The 20,432-nt window shown below is 37.9% G+C and overlaps 1 protein-coding gene across 7 annotated transcripts in view; it reads left to right on the top strand.

Moving 5' to 3' along the window:
• Positions 1–20,432, top strand: part of GPHN (gephyrin) — a 719,765-nt gene that overhangs the window by 657,277 nt on the left and 42,056 nt on the right. For all 7 annotated transcript variants that reach the window (XM_025392025.1, XM_025392028.1, XM_025392024.1 and 4 more), the window contains one exon: positions 1,702–1,823. In XM_025392025.1, coding sequence (XP_025247810.1) covers positions 1,702–1,823 — 122 coding nt within the window. The remainder of the gene's footprint in view (positions 1–1,701; positions 1,824–20,432) is intronic.

Here is a 20,432-nt window from a genome sequence, read left to right on the forward strand (position 1 = left end):
GAACTGTTTGCAGCAAAATAACAGCGAGGAACATAAATAGCAAAGAAAACACCCTGATAACAGAGGAATCTTATTTACTTGGTGGTCAGCACCCTGCTTTGAAAAAAAAATGACATAATCACACAGTTTTCTTTCTAAAGCAACTGGTTTGATTAATGGAGTTAAAGAGCTGCAAGTCTTGCCCCTTATAAAATTATAATCACTTTAATAACTGTGTGTTAATTAAGATCAGAAAATTAATCTATGTTAGCATTGCAATAGCAATTTTCCAAGCACTGCCAGTGAGTAAGAATGAAAGTGAGTTACAATGTCACATGGCATCTGATTAAGTAAAATTAGTACAGTATTCAAAGGGAAGACTCCCTGGTGACACTGAATAAGATGGTCAGAGTTTTCCTCTAGCCTATTGTAAGGGGACAGTTGGTTGCAAAGCTACTACTTTTCCAATATAAAGTCAAAAATCTGGCCACGTAGTATCACTAATGAGTCTGAAGGAAGATTGGGCTTGTGGTTATTGTCTGGGAGAATTCATATATTAAGCTCTGGTGTTGGCCATATTAGTAGCTATAACATCTTAAATGTACAGGCTTGCCTTTAACCTCCTAAAATAATAGTCCAGGTTTTCTCACTTCAAATAAGTACTTTTTTTACTTTATAAATTCTGAAATCAAAGCATATCTTAAAACTTGTACATAAATTGTTGTAAGAATGTGTCTGTGTGTGTTAAGAACCCACTACTCTTAGGTATTTTATAATCTAATAGTCTGTGTTCACATTATAAACTGATTTCATCTGTACTAGCATCTAGGGGTAACAATATGAGAACAATTGGGAGGAAAGTAGGTGATCTTTTGACGTCATATGTCATCAAGAAAGGAAAGAGAATCACATTTATTATACATTTATCTGCATAAACTGAATGTTCATTATCTCACTCCTAACAATTACCTTGCAAGGTAGTTATTATTACTATATTTTATAAATGAGAAAATTAAGACAAAGAATTTTGTCAACTTGAATTTGAACCCTATAGGAATCCAAAGCTCTTCCTACTATACAATCTGACTACCTCATTGGAACATCCTAAGATATAATAAGCTTCTTTACTTTTCTTCATAGACATAGTAGATATTAAATCTCTGAAGGTTCATTCAGTTCAGAATAATGGAATTGTACATACATGTAGCTAAGTATTACTTAAGTTTGCTAGTATCAGAGACAAAACATGTCTTCTGTCCTTCACATAAGCCTAACTTCTTTGATACTGTTGACCCCACTTCAGAAAAGAGACCAAAAAGTTTGAAAGAAAAGATAAACTATTATTCTGTTCAGACTTAAGGATATCATGTCACACAATCTGTACCTCAAATATTCCCAATGAAAGATAAATTGGAAAATAATATTGGGAGAAAAAAAGGTAATTGTTTTATTTAGTTTGGCCAGTATCTCCAGAGCATTATTATCAAATTGGAGCCCAACCTGGTAAATGTCTGAGTGTTTTCTGACTTCCATAGGAACATTTTCTCATCCTCCTATACTTTCAATATTTATTTAAAGATCCTTTGGGCATTCACCTTCAAAATGCCAAATACCATTGTAGATGCTAGATATGTTAAACTCAGTTTAGTAGATTTTTTTTTCATTAGAAATATACAACATTATCCTAATAGAATAATTTGTGGTGGTTTTTTGGCTTTGTAGCTGCTAAATCCTGAAGATGACCTCTTACCAGGGAAGATTCGAGACAGCAATCGTTCAACTCTTCTAGCAACAATTCAGGAACATGGTTACCCCACAATCAACTTGGGTATTGTAGGAGACAAGTAAGTATTTGATGTTATTCTGAAAAGTTTGTATTTGTACAAATATGAGTTTTTGGAGTACTCAGTAGGTGGAGTTGCTGCTAAAGAGACAGAAATTTAATGTCATAATTTTCACTTATCTCATTCTTCAGAAGCCAAAAAATTATAGAGGTATCTATGTCCTTTAGAGATAAAGATTTCTTAGAATGTCTCTGAAAACAAGAGAAATACTTTACTTTCCTGTAGGTGTGTTAGGTTTCAAAGGATATTTTTGTGATAGTTTTGGTTTTATCCCAATGGAACCAACAGTGATGGCATTATTCTGATTCACATTTTTACTTTCTTCAAGAAAGACAAGAAAAACATAGGTAAGAAAAGAGAGATTGTCGAAATTAGCACTACCTAATTCTTTGAAGTTTAAGTACAATTTTTTTCTAGAACTTCTATATTGATTTTTATATCTTTATGTAACCCGTTTCTCCAGGCTTTACCTACCTGAAAGTACAAAGGGAAGCACATTGACTATAATTACTTAATTGTTAAGAGCCTGTTACCCCCATCTACTGAATTAACTCAGCCCTCTGCTAAGTTTTCTAAGTATTTCTGTGAATCTCCAGTTCTGTCTCATGTGTGATCAAAAGCAAGTCTACACTTTCTAAACATCCCAGCATCATGCAACACTGCTGCCTGGCTGTCTTTCAAAAGGCACTCTTTCCAGTTCACTAGAGCTACACCTGCTTTTAGTAATACTCAAATATCAACCCAATGGAGACAAGGCTCAGAGACAGATCTGAGTGATAAATAACCATGATGTATCTATCACGCATAATCCCCTTTCTCTTTTATCACTACCTCATCACTGAGTAGACCTCATTAAGCATGGATCCTTCCTCCCTTATGTTGAGTACTTTCCCAAAACTCAAATGTGCTTTTGAAGAGGTTCTGACCTACCATTCACAAGGTAGACTCTGACAAGGCATGCTATGAACTTTATCTTAGGCTCAAACTGGACACAGTCTAACCTAAGCTTGTCCAGGCCAGGCGCAGTGGCTCACGCCTGTAATCCCAGCACTTTGGAAGGCCAAGGCGGGTGGATCACTTGAGGCCAAGAGTTCGAGATCAGCCTAACATGAAGAAACCCCATCTCTACTAAAAAATGACAAAAATTGCCTGGGTGTGGTGGTGCACACCTGTAATCCCAGCTACTCGGAGCTGAGGCATGAGAATCATTTGAGCCTGGGTGGCGGAGGTTGAAGTGAGCTGAGATCACAACACTGCACCCCAGCCTGGGAAACAGAGCGAGACTCTGTCTCAAAAAATAAATAAATAAACAAACAAAGCTTCTCTAACCCTTGGCCCATGGACCACGTACAACCCAGGACAGCTTTGAATGTAGCCCAACACAAATTCGTAAACTTTCTTAAAACATTATGAGTTTCTTTTGAGATTTTCTTTTCTTAGCTCCTTAGCTATCATTAGTGTATTTTATATGTGGCCCAAGACAATTCTTCTTCTTCTGATGTGGCCCAGGGAAGCCAAAAGATTGAACACCCCTGGTGTAAACCTTGGACACAAGCATCTTGCCAGTAACCTGAAAGGTAGTAGCTTTTATGTCATCTATCCTTTTGAAGTTCTCTTCTTTCCTCCTGATTTTTTTTTCTTTCTCTGAGAATACTGGAGTAGAAGCTGGTGTGTTTTCAAATGTCATTCTTTTAAAAATCGTCACCATTTGTATTTACATGGATATTTAGTTCTAAAGAAGTTTGGCCGGGAGTGGTGGTTCACGCCTATAATCTCAGCACTTTGGGAGGCCAAGGCAGGTGAATTACCTGAGATAAGGAGTTTGAGACCAGCCTGGCCAACATGGTGAAACCCCATCTCTACTAAAAATACAAAAATTAACTGGGTATAGTGGTGTGCACCTGTAATCCCAGCTACTAGGAAGCTAACACAGGAGAATCACTTGAACCCGGGAGGTGGAGGTTGCAGTGAGCTGAGATCGCACCATTGCGCTCCAGCCTGGACAACAAAGTGAGACTCCATCTCAAAAAAAGAAAGAAAGAAAAGAAAAGAAGGAAGGGAAGGAAAGAAAGAGAAAGAAAGAAAGAAGTTTATCATTAAGTAGCAGGCAAGTTAGAGCCCATGCTAATAAAGCCAGTGTACAGGTTACCTAGCATCACCCTGCCCAGGACCCCTCGTCCTAGGAAGGGAAAATAAAGCCGGTGTACAGGAAGGAAGGGGGGGGAAAAGCCAGTTATTTGAATTTGGGCCTTAGCAGTAACCTATCCTTTCAGGTACAAGTACCTAAAAACTATCCTATCCAGATACACCTTTTTCAAAGACCAAAACCAACTTCTGAGAAGAGAAGGGATAAATCCAAGAGTTTGAAAACACAAAGATAAGGCAAGCAGGCTTGAAACTTCATGAAACAAACACCAGATTCTTAGGGTTATTTCCCTCCTACCAATGGCTCTGGCCATACCTCTAAGTACATTAATGAGCTCTAAGAAATATTATAAGGGAAAAGGGAGCTTTTAAATTGTTTTTACCCTAATTTGTTCTGGACTATAATTCTGTCCATTCTCCCTCTTACTGTTATACTTTTATACTTTTTTAAAAAGAGGTTACTTAATATACTATATATACTGCCATTATCTTGACGTACTCTAAAGGCCAAAACATCATTGAAAGGTCAACATGTTGGTATGCTGATATTTTTCTGGGATCCACACTGTTAATTTGTGGTGGACATTTCCTAATAATGGTGATATTGCATTTAACTCCAAAATATACTCTGAAAACAGAATAAAGAACAACAAAACTATAACAGGTTAAGGCAATTCAATGAATGTACAAATCTCTAGTGTATACCCTTTTCTTGAATAGTAATATCTTATATCAAACTGAGAACAATTAAAAAAAAAAAAACTGATGCAAATCTAGGCTTTCTTAGTCTTAGAGTGCTATATTGAAGGGGTCCAGAGTGAATGGTGTAGAATGCAGAGGTGGGATGTGGGAGGAAATAATTTATAATTGTTCTAATGGAAATCTGTGCTAGGAGTTTAGCAAAGAAAACAAGATATTTAATCTGCAGCCTATTGATATTCTGTGAAGGCTGCCCTCCTTCATTCTTCTTCTTCGTATTTAGCCATTTGCTAAGGAAAGCAAATATTGTTACACAGAAGCATCTGAGTAAAGCTCTCCAGGGAAACAAGCAGAGTCATGGGAGAAACCGTACCCTAGGTTTAAAGCAGGGAGAGAAATAGCTCAAGAATGTCAATAAGGGCCAGGTGCAGTGGCTCACGCCTATAATCCCAGCACTTTGGGAGCCCAAGGCGGGCAGATCACCTGAGATCAAGAGTTGGAGACTAGCCTGGCCAACATGGCGAACCCCCGTCTCTACTAAAAATATAAAAATTAGATAGGCATGGTGGTGCATGCCTATAATCCCAGCTACTTGGGAGGCTGAGGTAGGGGAATTGCTTAAACCTGGGAGGCAGAGGTTGCAGTGAGCCAAGATCGCACCACTGCACTCCAGCCTGGGTGACAGAACGAGACTCTGTCTCAAAAAAAAAAAGGTCAATAAGCACAGAACCTTATTCAACTATGACAGATAAGGGTAGAGAGTGACAGCTCTATTTGTGTCATTAAAAAAGGTTTGAGTCTGGTTTTTAAATTCTATATGATTCTATTTCTCAGCTCTTATTCTTATCCCCTGTCATAATTTTGACAATCAATGTAAATTGAAGGTAAGACTTTGTAACTCTTTGAAGTGAGTTGGACTAAATGGCCTTTGCTTACTATACCTTTTATTTAAAAAGAGGTTAATTTGCAGCCGGGCACGGTGGCTGACGCCTGTAATCCCAGCACTTTGGGAGGCCGAGGCGGGCGGATCACAAGGTCAGGAGATCGAGACCATCGTGGCTAACACGGTGAAACCCCGTCTCTACTAAAAATACAAAAAGTTAGCCAGGCATGGTGGTGGGCGCTGGTAGTCCCAGCTACTCGGGAGGCTGAGGCAGGAGAATGGCGTGAACCCGGTGGGGCGGAGCTTGCAGTGAGCCGAGATCGCACCACTGTACTCCAGCCTGGGCGACAGAGCAAGACTCTGCCTCAAAAAAAAAAAAAGAAAAAAAAGAGGTTAATTTAATAGTACTATGAAGATTACTGGAGGGATGCTTCAAATACCTGAGAATTAACAACTGTATTTGAAAATCATTCATTTATAAATATTATGTATATATTAAAATACATTTCTTGTTTTCTCACACTGTTTGGCACATAGTACTGTTGGAGTTCCTATAGTCTTTTTCTTTAAAGAGACACATTTTGAAACCCAGAGATGTTAAGTAACTTGCCCGGCATCATACTACTACTTAGTGACAGAGATAAAAATGGAATCTAAATTTCCTGAGATTGACAATCCATACTTCTCTACCTGAGATTGACAATCCATACTTCTCTACTATCATTATAAAGACAAGATATTGTATACCTGTGTACTACTGTGGCCTGGATTGGTCAGAGTTTTATAAATCTCTAGTTTAAAGCTAGAACTTAAAGAATGAGTAGGATTTAGATAGGAAAAGAGAGTGTGTTCATCCAAGTAGGAAACAGAATGCGCAAAAGTAGAGAAGTAGAAACAAATACGGTCTAGAGAATTAGAAATGAACAAGAGGTTCAGGTAGAAGGATAAGACAGGTAAATTGAGTAGAAATTTGAGCCAGATTTTGAAAGGCTTTGCAATTTAGGCAGAACTACCCAATTCAGTTAAATTTGAAGTTTGGGTATTTTTTTATTTGGGTTTTTGTTTTTGTTTTTTCTTTTTTTGCAGAATTGACATAAAAAACTATTATTTTAAAAAGATCAGTTGACCTAGATTTATCATATAAGCTAATGATAGAAGAGGAAAAAAAAAAAATAAGCTAATGATGGAGACTGGAAATAAGGAGAACAATACAGTTTGTTTACTCATTGTTTATTCAGTCACCAGGAAGTATTGATTGTGTACCGGTGAATCATCTGGAGATCTTATTGAAAATTTGATTATACTTTAACAAATCTGGGGTGGGCTGAGATTTTGCATCTCTAACAAGCTCCGAAATTATGCCAAACTGCAGGTCTGTGGATCACAGGAAGTATCAAGAATATAGTAAGATCAGTCATGCATCTGCTATGAATTTTAAGCCAAAGGCTATTGAAGATACAAAATTGAAACAGATATTGATCTTGCTTTTGAAGAATTACAAATTCCTAGCAGTAAAAATATTTTAGAAGTTTCCAGAACTTAAACTCAAATTTGGAACTATAACTAAGAAGAAAGAGATTAAATAAAGAGAAATAGTGAAGATTATTATGTAGAAGAGAGCAGTATCACAGTTGAATTATCTTTGTCTGGATTACAAAGCCTCAAAATGGTATGTGTAGGTAAACACAAAATGCCTGGAAAAGCAAGCTGTTAGGCCTCTTTACCACAATTTTATATTCCTGTGTAGCAACATATTATTTCATATCTTCATTCTCCGTTCAAAATCTATTATTTCTTGGCTTTTATAGCTCTTTTTACTATGCTCATTCCCCTAAATTTAGGTCTCCCTGTGGCTTACCCTTGGCTTTCTGTCCTTTTCATTCTGTGTGCTAATGACTGACTACCAAATCTAATATCCCCAGCCCAAATATGAAACTAGTAAAGCCTAGATATTCTGAATTGGCACAAATTTATGTGAGTTTATATACTTTTAAACACAACCCTATTTCTACTTTTTTTTTTTTTTTTGAGACAGAGTCTCACTCTGCCACCCAGGCTGGAGTACAGTGGCGCAATCTGGGCTCACTGCAACATCCGCCTCCCAGGTTCAAGTGATTCTCCTGTCTCAGCCTCCTGAGTAGCTGAGACTACAGGCACCCACCACCACGTCTGGCCCCTGTTTCTACTTTTTTCCCAAGATATATTTTATTTGAAAAAGCAAGTTGCAGAATGAGTTTAATTTTATCTCACATTGAATAGCAACTGAACAAACATGTATTTATAAATATGGTATATGCATTGGAAGAAATTTATATGTAGAAATACCCTATACACTCAACTGTTATTTCTAGTAGTAAGAGTTTGCATATGGGGCAGAAGTTAGAGAATTAAAAGTGATGGTGAGGGCCAGGCTCAGTGGCTTATGCCTCTAATCCCAGCACTTTGGGAGGCCAAGGCGGGCAGATCACAAGGTCAGGAGTTCGAGATCAGCCTGGCCAATATGGTGAAACCCCGTCTCTACTAAAAATACAAAAATTAGCCATGCATGGTGGTGGGCGCTTCTAATTATTTTTTAGAGACGGAGTTTCACTGTTGTTGCCCAAGCTGGAGTGCAATGGCACGATCTCAGCTCACTGAAACTTGCACCTCACGGGTTCAAGCAATTCCCCTGCCTCAGCCTCCCGAGTAGCTGGGATTACAGGCATGCACCACCACACCCAGCTAATTTCGTATTTTTAGTAAAGATGGGGTTTCTCCATGTTGGTCAGGCTGGTCTCAAACTTCCGACCTCAGTGATCCACCTGCCTCGGCCTCCCAAAGTGCTGAGATTACAGGTGTGAGCCACCATGCCCAGCCACTTGTCCTTTTTTAAATATTTCTGAAATACTTGAATATTTTTACCTTGAGGATATACTGCATTTCTTTTATAATAAAAGAAACTCCTAAAAATTCCACTTATGCATCATTAAAAATTTGGTGGACCAGTATTGACAAGTGTAATCAAACTTTACAAAACAGACAAAAGAGGCAAGTAGCTCATCTAAGTAATCTGAATCTAAGTAAGAGCTATTAATACTATTAAGTGTATAATGCCATAAACATAGTGATAAGTAGGCAAATTAAAACAGAAGCCAAAGTCTTGCTGCATTTTAAGTAAAATCATAATATTTTGAAATACAACAAAAGTTTAAATCAAAACTTTTTAATCAAAACATACTTAAATGCAAAATCTTAATGTCTATATTGACTTTGAATTGTGTTTCTCATACTATTTTGCAATTGCTCAAATAATAAGACTTGAAAATTTAGCCATAGTATATATTTGTAGAACTTGACAGATAACTAATATAATGGAAACCTTGGCCTACCTACATTTTGTTTTCTATAAGCATAAAAAGTATTTCATAGCTGTGTTTTGTTTTCTAGAACCCACGGTGATAAACTGTTCATAGTAGATATTTTCCCCAATAGATGATAGGTTGGTAGCATCATTGAATAAAAAGAAAGAAGGAAGGAGGGAAGCAAGGAAAGGAGGGAAAAAGTATTTCATAGCTGTGTTTTGTTTTCCAGAACCCATGGTGATAAACTGTTCATAGTAGATATTTTCTCCAATAGATGATAAGTTGGCATCATCATTGAATAAAAAGAAAGAAGGAAGGAGGGAAGCAAGGAAGGGAGGGAAGGAGGAAGGGAGTGCTGGCAGCATCATCGAATAAAAAGAAAGAAAGAAGGAAGGGAGGGAGGGAGGGAGGGAGGAAGTCTTTAATGTTACCCTTGACAAAATATCAACTATTTTACCTCATCTAGACTTCTACAAAATAATAATGTAATATATTGGTTTTGAATTTTCAACCTCTCATTATAAATTCTTTTTCCTCATTTTCATGTTTTTCCTTCTTCTCTTGATGTCACAGTGCCTTTCTATTCTTTCCATTCTTTTCACTCAAATGCATTCTTCATCTATTTACACATTTTCAACTTTGTAAATTTTAGATGCAGGGGCTAATGTGCAGGTTTGTTACATGGGTATATTGGGTGATGCTGAGGTTTTGAGAACCAATGATAACATCACACAGGTAGTGAGCATAGTACCCAATAGTTAGGTTTTAGGCCCCTTATCCCCCTCCCTCCTTCCCTCCTCTAGTAGTTCCCAGTGTCTATTGTTGCCATCATTATGTTCAAGAGTACCCAGTGTTTGGCTCCCACTTATAAGTAAGAACATGTGGTATTTGATTTTCTGTTCCTGCATTAATTCACTCAGGATAATGGCCTCCAGCTGTATCCGTGTTGCTGCAAAGGACATGATTTCATTCTTTTCCATGGCTGTGTACTATTCCATGGTGTATATGCACCACATTTTCTTTATCCAGTCCACCACTGAAGAGCATTCTTTGTCTCTGCTGTTGTGAATAATGCTGCAGTGAACATAAGAGTGCATGTGTCTTTTTAGTAGGATGATTTGTTTTCTTCTGGATATATAACCAGTGACGAGATTGCTGGGTTGAATGGTAGTTCTCAGTTCTTTGAGAAATCTCCAAACCTCTTTCCACAGTGGCTGAACCAATCTACACTTCCACCAACAGTGTGTAAGTGTTCTCTTTTCTCTGCAGCCTCACCAAGATCTATTATTTATTTATTTTTAATAATAGCCATTTGAACTGGTGTGAGCTGGTGTCATTGTGGTTTTGATTTGTATTTCTCTGTGATTAGGAATATGTTAAATGATCATATCCCTAATCATATGTTCATATGTTTGTTGGCTGTATGTCCTTTTGAGAAGTGTCTGTTCCGGTTTTTTGCCTATTTTTTAATGAATCTGCCTTAAATATGGGACAGCAGATGTCCTAGTTTTCTTTTCCCCAAGACTGGTTCAATAACCTATTAGCCTCCTTTAGTCCTCCTAGACAGCGTGAGCTACTGTAGGGGAAGAGTTGAAGACAGAGAAATGTAGATAGGTAAACAAGTACTGAATGCTGTATGTGCTAGCCAAGCAGCTGTGGCCAGAACTTACTTACTAAGATATTGGTCATTTGAGCACATATTTTCTTCTCTGTTACTGCTTTTTTTTTTTTCTTTTTTTCTCAGTTTCGTGATAAATTTGCTTTGAGAAGTTGTTGTCTTGTATGGCTTAAACAGGGTGGAAAAAGGATTTGTGAGGATTGGGCCAGAGTTGTTTTCTTTCCCACCAGATAAGCTCCATGAATACTAGGATAAAGTGTATGTTGGTAAACACTATATCCACAGCACTTAGTAGGGATACATTAAACAGCCCTGCCATCTTTTCCTATACCATTCTGTCTTTCCATGAAACCTAGAAACTGTCCATTATACAGCAGTCCAAAAGAATCTTACAGGGCCCCTTCAAAGTAAGTCCAAAAGCCTTGGCCATAGGAGCAGGCCAGAAAGTATGGTACTGACAGTAGAGTTGCATTCCTAAGACATATCCCCCAAAAATGTACAGTGTAAAGCTTTGTGGCTGAGTGGTTCATTTTATATTTCTGAAGAAAAGCATCTCGGGAGAAATTCCAAATAGATTTAGCAGGCTTTTAATTTAAAATATTGAGGAGCAGCTCTCTCAGGCTTGAAAAGGTCTTACAAATTTATTTCTTGAATATAACAAGCGGTAATCATTATCCAAATAGGTAGAATCCACTTGGGGAAATTTTTTTAAATAAATTTCAGCATTAATTGAGTTTATATAATTCCTCAAACTGATTTTAACTATTGAATAAGAATTCAACTTTATGACACCTCAGCAATATAGCTTCTGAACTGCCAACTTGGACTTTCTAGCCTTTCAAGGCCTAAGGAAGGGCTGGGAAATTCCCATCATTGAAAAGAGTTCCCCCTTCTGGAAAACTGCCATCACAGAAGCCTGCCCCACTCAGATCCTGGGCTTACTTGACTATGTCATAGATTGGTGTTTTGTATCTGAACTGCCTCCTCTTGCTGCTGCGAATTTGTGAAGCTACCTCTTTATATTAAAGCAAGAAGCAGAAGAAGGACAGGTACTGAGATAGAAAACTGGGTTCTTATAAAACTGGCACATTTAGCAGAAATCATCAAGATAGACTTAACAGCACAGTGATTATTTGCGCAAAGCCCAGTGCCTTACAACTTCCAATTTGTGAACCAAACATATCCTAATTTTTCACTGCTTACCTAATGTTCTTAAAGTAGGAGTTTTCTAATCATCAATGATAATTTAGATCTGAATTTAATTGGTTCTTGTCATTTTTATAAACTGTCTGCTTTCCTTATGGCATGAACTTCCTTTTCTGCTTAAAATGCAAAGTTTTCATTTTTGAGTCAACATAATAGATTTCTTTTCTTTTTTTTTTTATTTGACTCCTGGCAAGCTGGGATATATTTATTTTCTGATCATTTTTCAGCAGAGGTTTCTCATTTTCTATTGGTTAACAAAGAACATTCTTTCTACCTTAACAAACGTGTTTAATGAGGAGAGATTCTTTCCGATCTCAGTGACAGACTTTTTATGTAGCTGTTAGAGTTGCCCTCCTTTATCTTTAAGCATTGCTATTGCTATTGACGTTTCTGTTTCTTCTATGAATAACCTCTAGGTATTACTGTAGCTTTAGACATTGTTTTCCTACCCCAAACTCATAAAAAGTAATGTCTTCCAGAAAGCCTGTCCTAATTATCTCAATCCAGTCCTGATCATTCTATCCCATTCACCCTTTTTATCATTTCTTTATATTACATATAAATATATGATATATATTTTTCATTTTAATTAATGTATTTGAATTCAACAGATGATATTAATGTCATTGCTTATTTCACTCATTTTTCTAACATTTTTCACTGATGAGTTTTCTGCACTAGCTTATAAATTTAAAGGCAAGAACCATGCTTTCTTCTTTCTTTACATGACTCCATGGTCCCAGAACACCCAGTGAGACTGGAAAAGAATGAAATGATGGCTATATGTGTAGTATGTAGTTTGATTCCATACGTGAAGTAGACACCCAGAAAAGATTTGTAGTTAATGAATTTATCTTTGACCTCTGAAGAAACTATGATATGATTAATAGATGTCCTCAGCTATTTTTTGTTACTTTGGTATGATTAACTGCCAACATTCTTTAATCTATACATCCTAGAACTTTTTCTCTGTGTCATCTTCACTCATCTTAAAATCATGCAGCTTGCAGTTGGTGTAACAGATGAAACAGGAAACTAATTAGCAGCTGTTGTCCATCTGTGTGTTTATATTAAATATTTTTAAATAGAAATGTATTTGCATTCTGAATACTCTTTCTGAAATTCATAAATCCTGAACTTGGGTAAATGCTATAAAATTCAAAACCAAGACAGAGCCTTTACCATGTATCTTCATGATAAAGGAAAAATAATTTTATGCCAGAATCAGGATTATAGTAATTTGAGGCAGATGTAAATTTTAAAAAGCAAAAAAGTCTTAACCTTTTTAAGTTGCTTTGGAATTGAGCCCCCAAAGCAATCAGATTGAAATCTGAAAAGATACAGTGTTCAAAAGATGTCATACCCTCTGAATATATTCTTTCTTCACAGAAACTGATGAGTACCTCCAGTTTTGAGAAAGCTACATTCATTCTCTGACAGATTTATTTTGAAACATGCTTCTCCTTTCTCTTTTTCTACCTTTCTATTAAGTATGTGGTTCTTTGACATGTGATCAAGTTAGAACTCTACAGAGAGTGCTATTAATATTGGTAGCCATCTTCCAAGTAGAAGATGAATGTCATGGCTTTAGGAAGAAAAGATACTGTTATTCATTTCACTCAAGTCAAATAGGCAAATGTTTCTTATGTTGAAAAATGAAGCCGGGCGCGGTTGCTCAAGCCTGTAATCCCAGCACTTTGGGAGGCCGAGATGGGCAGATCACGAGGTCAGGAGATCGAGACCATCCTGGCTAATACGGTGAAACCCCGTCTCTACTAAAAAATACAAAAAAAAAAAACTAGCCGGGCGAGGTGGCAGGCGCCTGTAGTCCCAGCTACTCGGGAGGCTGAGGCAGGAGAATGGCATAAACCCGGGAGGCGGAGCTTGCAGTGAGCTGAGATCCGGCCACTGCACTCCAGCCTGGGTGACAGAGCAAGACTCCGTCTCAAAAAAAAAAGAAAGAAAAATGAAAGGGAGAAGAGTATTATCTACAAGACCAGTATCAAATTGCAACGCTCAGGTCGGTGTTTCCCTCTATGCTTTCAGTTTATATGTGAAAAGAAAATAGTAATTGTGTTTATGTAACTTTCAGTATTTAGTATTTCAGTATTTCAGTATTTTCAGTTTATTCAGTATTACAGTATTTCAGTATTTCAGAATCATAGTATCTTATTCTGATATTAGCTAGTCCAAACTTTCATCCAGTGGAGGTGTTGAGGAAAATCTGAAACAACTTAGCCATTAGGTTTTTGTTTGAATTCTTTTAGTGAGAAAGATCTCTACTGCCTCATGAGGTAGCACGTTCTATTGTTCGATGGCTGTTATGTTAAAGTAAGGATGTTTTCCCATTACACTGAGCCAGTCTTTCTTCCTGTTTCTTTCATCTGTTAGCCCTAATTCTGCCCTCCAAGCAATGCCAAATAAGTTGGCTTCCTCTTTTACGTGATATTTGAATACACAATTGTTTCACCTTAATCCCTTCTCAAAGTACTATTTATGATTATATGTTTAGCAGTATCTTTTATTTCATCCCCAGACAATATTATTAGCCTATGATATCATTATAATTGAGTAACTAAACAGTATTTACTCCCAAAGCTACTGTGGATAGATTGACTTGAAATCAGGTTCAGCTCATTTACTGAGTGCCTACAATGTGCAGGAATTTGGTGGGGCAATCAGGAAGCCTGGATGAAATGAGACCCTGTTTTGTGAGAGAGTTGTATACTGCTGTGTCATCTTTAAAAGTTTCTTTTATCACAATTTGTTGCCTCTCTTTATCCTTTTAAGTTTTTTTAACATCAAATCCCGTTTTGACATTAATATTACTACTCCCACTTTTTTGCTTATTTACATTTGCCTGGTGACTTTTTGCCCTACCTGTTATTTTCTTTCTTCCTTTCTTTCTTTCTTTCTTTCTTTCTTCTTTTCTTTTTCTCTCTTTCTTTTTCCTTTTTTCTCTTTCCTTTCTCTTTCTTCTTTAATTTTTCTTTTCTTTCTCTTTCTTTTTTCCTCTTTATCTTTCCTTTCTCTCTCTTTCTTTCTGTTTTTTTTTTTTTTTTTTTTTTGACAAAGTCTTACTCTGTCACCCAGGCTGGACTGCAATACTGCAATGGTATAATCTCAGCTCCCTGCAACCTCCGCCTCCTGGGTTCAAGTGATCCTCCTGCATCAGCGTCCTGAGTAACTAGGATTACAAGCACCTGCCACCATGCTCAGCTAATTTTTATATTTTTGGTAGAGACAGGGTTTCACAATGTTGGGCAGGCTGGTCTCAAACTCCTGACTTCAAGCGATCCACCTGCCTCAGCCTCCCAACGTGCTGGGATTTCAGATGTGAGACACTACACCCGGCTATATTTTATGTAAAAGAGTGTGTGTGTTTGTGTGTTTCACTACTGTTTCCTCTCCTCCAACTTCCCCTGCCTTGAAGCCTATGTTCTGAATCATTTTTCATTTACAGTCATTTTTCCAGAACATTACTTGGTGATTTGTCATCTGAATCTTTGCATTTTAACAAGTATCATTCTTCCATTTTGATTGGTGAATGACTGGATGTAGGATTTGAGGGTTGTATGCCTTGAAGAGATATGTTGGTGTTAATTTACTATTTGCTAGTTTTTGGTATTGTAGGTAAGAAGTCCAAAGCCAATATTACTTTTTCCTTTTTTAGTAACCCAATCTTCCTATTTAATATTTGGCAGCTTGTAAGCTTTTCTGTTTACCTTTGAAATTCCAAAATTGTACCAGGACATATTTAGGTTTATGTTTTTGTTTTGCTTTTTTTCTTTTTTTCTTTTTTTTTTAATCAATCTTGCCTGGAACTTAGTGAACCTTTTCAATTTCGAAGTCCAACTCTTCTCAAATAAATGAAACTTTCCTCTTTTCCCCTTCTATCTCTTCCTTTATGTCCTTATGGAATTCCTATTGGTAATATGTCAGTCTCTTGCTCTGTCTTCTTATTTTCTGCATGATTTCTATCTTTTGTACTTTTACACAGTCCTTGGAGATATTTCTGCCACTTGATCTTCCAAGCAACTAATTGAATTTTTGACAAGGACTGTACTTACCTTCATCTACTAAATCTTAAAATTTGAAAATCACATATTTTGTTCCAGAACACAGTTTTAATGTCATAATTTAATCTGTATTAGTGTTTTAATTACTTATTATTGTTATTAAAATTATCTGTTGCCCCAGAAGTTTTATTTCTGGAGGGGATATCCTAAATATTATGCTCATTCTTCCACTCTCCAGTTGGTTGTTCCTTAGGTTGCTGGTATTTTCCTCTCCCTACTGAAAGTTCTATTCACCCTAAGGGTTCTGGAAGCTGCTAGGGTACTTTGGGCCTGGTGAGAATGGAGTTACAGTGGAAAAGAGGATCATGAGTGGCAAAAGGAAGAGAGGTGTCAATTCCTGAATTAACAAAGTACTAAATGGCAAGCTGCTAGTATTCTATTAAAGTACAAAAAATAAACAGTCCAAGCCTCTGTGCTTCCTGGACAGTTTTGTTGTGAAGGCTGGACTTTCCCAGCCTTTAAAGGATAGGGCAGTCTTAATATGTTTTAAAGTAGAATCCAGACTTCTGGGTCAACCTAAAAAAAATTATAGCTTTGCCCTTGATCTGGATCCCAACCAACCAAAAATTCTTAGAATCAGTGAATGTTAAAGATGAAAAAGACATACTGCAAATGTCCTTATTTTATAGATAAGGAGAATAATACCCCCTTCCCCCAGAAAATGATACTAGTTTTTCAGGATCATCTAAGTAGTTAGCAGTAGAACTAAAACAGGATTCTAGACTTTGTGACACTCAGGCCTTCAATTAATGGCTTTATCTTCTATTGCCTAGTACATACATTCTTAGCATTAAAGCAATTGTCTTGTAGAATGCTTTCATGTAATATTGGTACTGTAAGAGAACAATGGTTAGGTACTTAATAATTCAAATGAAAATGAATGGGAAGTGTTAGTAAATCAACATTCATATTAGTATTAGAATTATTTTTGGCTAGGCGCAGTGGCTCATGCCTGTAATCCCAGCACTTTGGGAGGCCAGGAATTCAAGACCAGCCTGGCCAACATGGCGAAACTCTACTAAAATTACAAAAATTTGCCAAGCATGGTGGCACACACTTGTAATCCCAGCTACTTGGGTGACTGAGGCACAGGAATCAGTTAAAGCTGGGAGGCGGAGGTTGCAGTGAGCAGAGATAGCGCCATGCACTCCAGCCTGAGTGACAGAGTGAGACTCTGTCTTTTTGTTGTTGTGTTTTTGTTGTGGTTTTTTTTTTTTATTAGGAGTCCCGCACTGTTGCCCAGGCTGGAGTGCAGTAGCACCATCTCTGCTCACTACAAGCTCCACCTCCCGGGTTCACGCCATTCTCCTGTCTCAGCCTCCCGAGTAGCTGGGACTACAGGTGCCCACCACCATGCCCAACTAATTTTTTGTATTTTTAGTAGAGACAGGGTTTTACTGTGTTAGCCAGAATGGTCCCAATCTCCTGACCTCATGATCCACTTGCCTCGGCCTCCCAAAGTGCTAGGATTACAGGTGTGAGCCACTGCACCTGGCTGACTCTGTCTTAAAAAATAATAATAATAATAATTTTTTTTAGGCCAGGTGCAGTGGCTGTAATCCCAGCACTTTTGGAGGCTGAGGCAGGCAGATCTCTTGAGCCCAGGAGTTCAAGACCAGCCTGGGCAACATGGTGAAACCCTGTCTACAAAAAACACAAAAAATATTATCCAGGTGTGATGGTGCACTCTTGTGGTCCCAGCTACTCAGGAGGCTGAGGTGGGAGGATCACTTGAGCCTGGTATGTGGAGGCTGCAGTGAGCCATGATCACACCACTGCACTCCAGCCTGGGTGATAGAGTGAGACCCTGTGTCAAAAAAAAAAAAAAAAAGATTTATCTTTAAAGGAATGGCTAAGCACCATCCAAATTAAGTTAAAACTGCAGTTGTTAATGAAGACAGATTTAAGTGATATCATGATATCCCTTCAAGATATGCCACTCTTTGAGAAAAGGGAAACTACTGATACATACCTAGAAAACTTAATCTGCTTAATCCAATAGCCCCTCTAGTGGCAGTGGTGAGAATAAGCCAGATTTTAGAAGTACAAATTTTGTTTCTATCAGTATTTGGTATAAACAAATAAGATTTATATATTTAGACAAATGCTGATAAATAGCTTTTATCTGAAGGTGTTTTATGTGTAACAAAGTGTCTTTCATAATGGAAATATTACTATATTTAGAAGAAGAGTAGAAAAAGCACAGGATGACTTTGAACCTAACACTGCCTATGTGAACCTCAGTGTCCTCTTTTGTCCTGCCTTCCTCACAGAGTTGTGAGATTGACACGTAGGTGCGAAAATGTATTATTTTTTAAAAACATTAGTATTGTCATTAATTTTATTTCTTGGATATTAATTGATATTATATGTAGGAAGTTCTGTCTTAAAATATAAGGTCAGATTATAATGTTTTGTAGTTTTAGCCTCCTATCCTTGAGAAAATTAATACACCCTGCTTGCTTTATGTAAGAAAACTGAGAAAATCATGAACTGTTTTCTCTCTATTATATTATTCATGATTATAACCCTTGTTACCTATTTCCTCTTATCACTCTTCAGAGTAATCCTTGAGTTTTAGAAAGCAAACTCAGTTTTTATTTGTTAAAAATAGAGTCTGGGGGAAGGAATATGAAGTAAATATTGGAAAATATTAGCATTTGTCAAATCTGAGCGATGGATACATGGGTATTGGTTATACTGTTACGTTGGAAATGTTTTATAATTTAAAATATAGCATGAATCACAAAAAAGAAAGCAATTTTATGATGCGAATAGGCCCTTAAGCTATGGTTAACCAAAATAACCATAGTTTTCATCTGAACATGGTATTCTGAATCATGTTCATTTCATTCCACAGAGCGATAGTAAAATGTTCACACATGCAGTTTTCTACTGGTTACCCCAGACAAATCCATACCTCATGCCATGGCATCCTGTGCTTTTTTTTTTTTTTAGGAGACTAGGTCTAGGGCCAGGCATGGTGGCTCACGCCTGTAATCCCAGCACTTTGGGAGGCCAAGGTGGGCAGATCACTTGAGGTCAGGAGTTCAAGACTAGCCTGGCGAGCATGGTGAAACCCATCTCTACTAAAACTACAAAACATTAGTCAGGCATGGTGGCAGGCATCTGTAATCCCAGCTGCTTGAGAGGCTGAGACAGGAGAATTGCTTGAACCCAGGAGGCAGAGGTTGCAGTGAGCTGAGATTGCGCCACTCCCCTCCAGCCTGGTCAACAAAGCAAGACTCCTCCATCTCAAAAAAAAAAAAAAAAAAAAAAAAAAAAGAGAGAGAGAGAGACTAGGTCTCACTACATCACCCAGGCTAGAATGCAGTGGCTATTCACAGACATGATAATAGCTCACTGCAGTCTTGAACTACAGGGCTCAAGCAGTCCTGTCACCTCAGCTTTCCAGGTAGCTGAGACTACAGGTGTGCCACTGCACTTGACCAGCATCCTCTCTTTCTGATGCTTTTGGACAAGAGTCCATTCTCATTAGACTCTTCCTTTTATGGTATATTACATGCCTTTAAAAAACTACACAATTATTCTGATTGGGCAGGGAGTAGAACAAGCATTTAATAAGAAGCCAGAGTTTGTAGTCCTGGCTCTGCCACTTACCGCTCTATCTACACTTTGCCTCTCTGAATATCACTTGCCTTTTCTTAAAATGAGCATAGTAATACCTATTCAGTCTAGCATACAGATTTGTTGAGAGATTATAGCATGCCACATAAATGAAGTTATAGATCCCCTGGCTATTGTCATACATTGGTACCTGTCTCTCTAGTAAGGCAGGGTGTCTGACCAAATCTCCAGACACCAGAAGCGTACAACAGAAAGGAGAGTAAGAGAGAGTGACAGAGGGGGATAGAGTATGGCAGGACCCAAATAACTGGCCCAGCAGTGATAATGGACAAGATGACATTTACAACTTTGAGATTCAATGATTTTATGAATGTACTACCCACAGAGTACAAAGTATCATTGAGCATATTCTTTGAAACATGATAAATTTCAGTTAGGATTTGGAACAAAATCCCTTTTAGTTGATTTCTGCAAATTAGAAAAAACCGCGTCTCTACTAAAAATACAAAAAACTAGCCGGGCGTGGTGGCGGGCGCCTGTAGTCCCAGCTACTCGGAGGCTGAGGCAGGAGAATGGCGTGAACCTGGGAGGCAGAGCTTGCAGTGAGCCGAGATCGCGCCACTGCACTCCAGCCTGGGTGACACAGCGCGAGACTCCGTCTCAAAAAAAAAAGAAAAGAAAAGAAAATTTCATGTTTTACAAAGTAGGAAAAAAACATGTTTCCCAGATAATACGAAAATAATGAGTAAGGCTGGCACGGTGGCTCACACCTGTAATCCCAGCACTTTGGGAGGCCAAGGCAAGCCGATCACCTGAGGTCAGGAGTTCAAGACCAGCCTGGCCAATATGGTGAAACCCTGTCTCTACTAAAAATACAAAAATTAGCCGGGCATAGTGGCAGGCACCTGTATTCCCAGCTCCTTGGGAGGCTAAGGCAGGACAATCGCTTGAACCCGGGAGGCGGAGGTTGCAGTGAGCCGAGATCATGCCATTGTACTCCAGTCTGGGCGACAAGAGCAAGACTCCATCTCAAAAAAAAAAAAAAAAAAA

This window comes from Theropithecus gelada, chromosome 7b, assembly GCF_003255815.1.
Source record: "Theropithecus gelada isolate Dixy chromosome 7b, Tgel_1.0, whole genome shotgun sequence".
Classification (NCBI taxonomy): domain Eukaryota; kingdom Metazoa; phylum Chordata; class Mammalia; order Primates; family Cercopithecidae; genus Theropithecus; species Theropithecus gelada.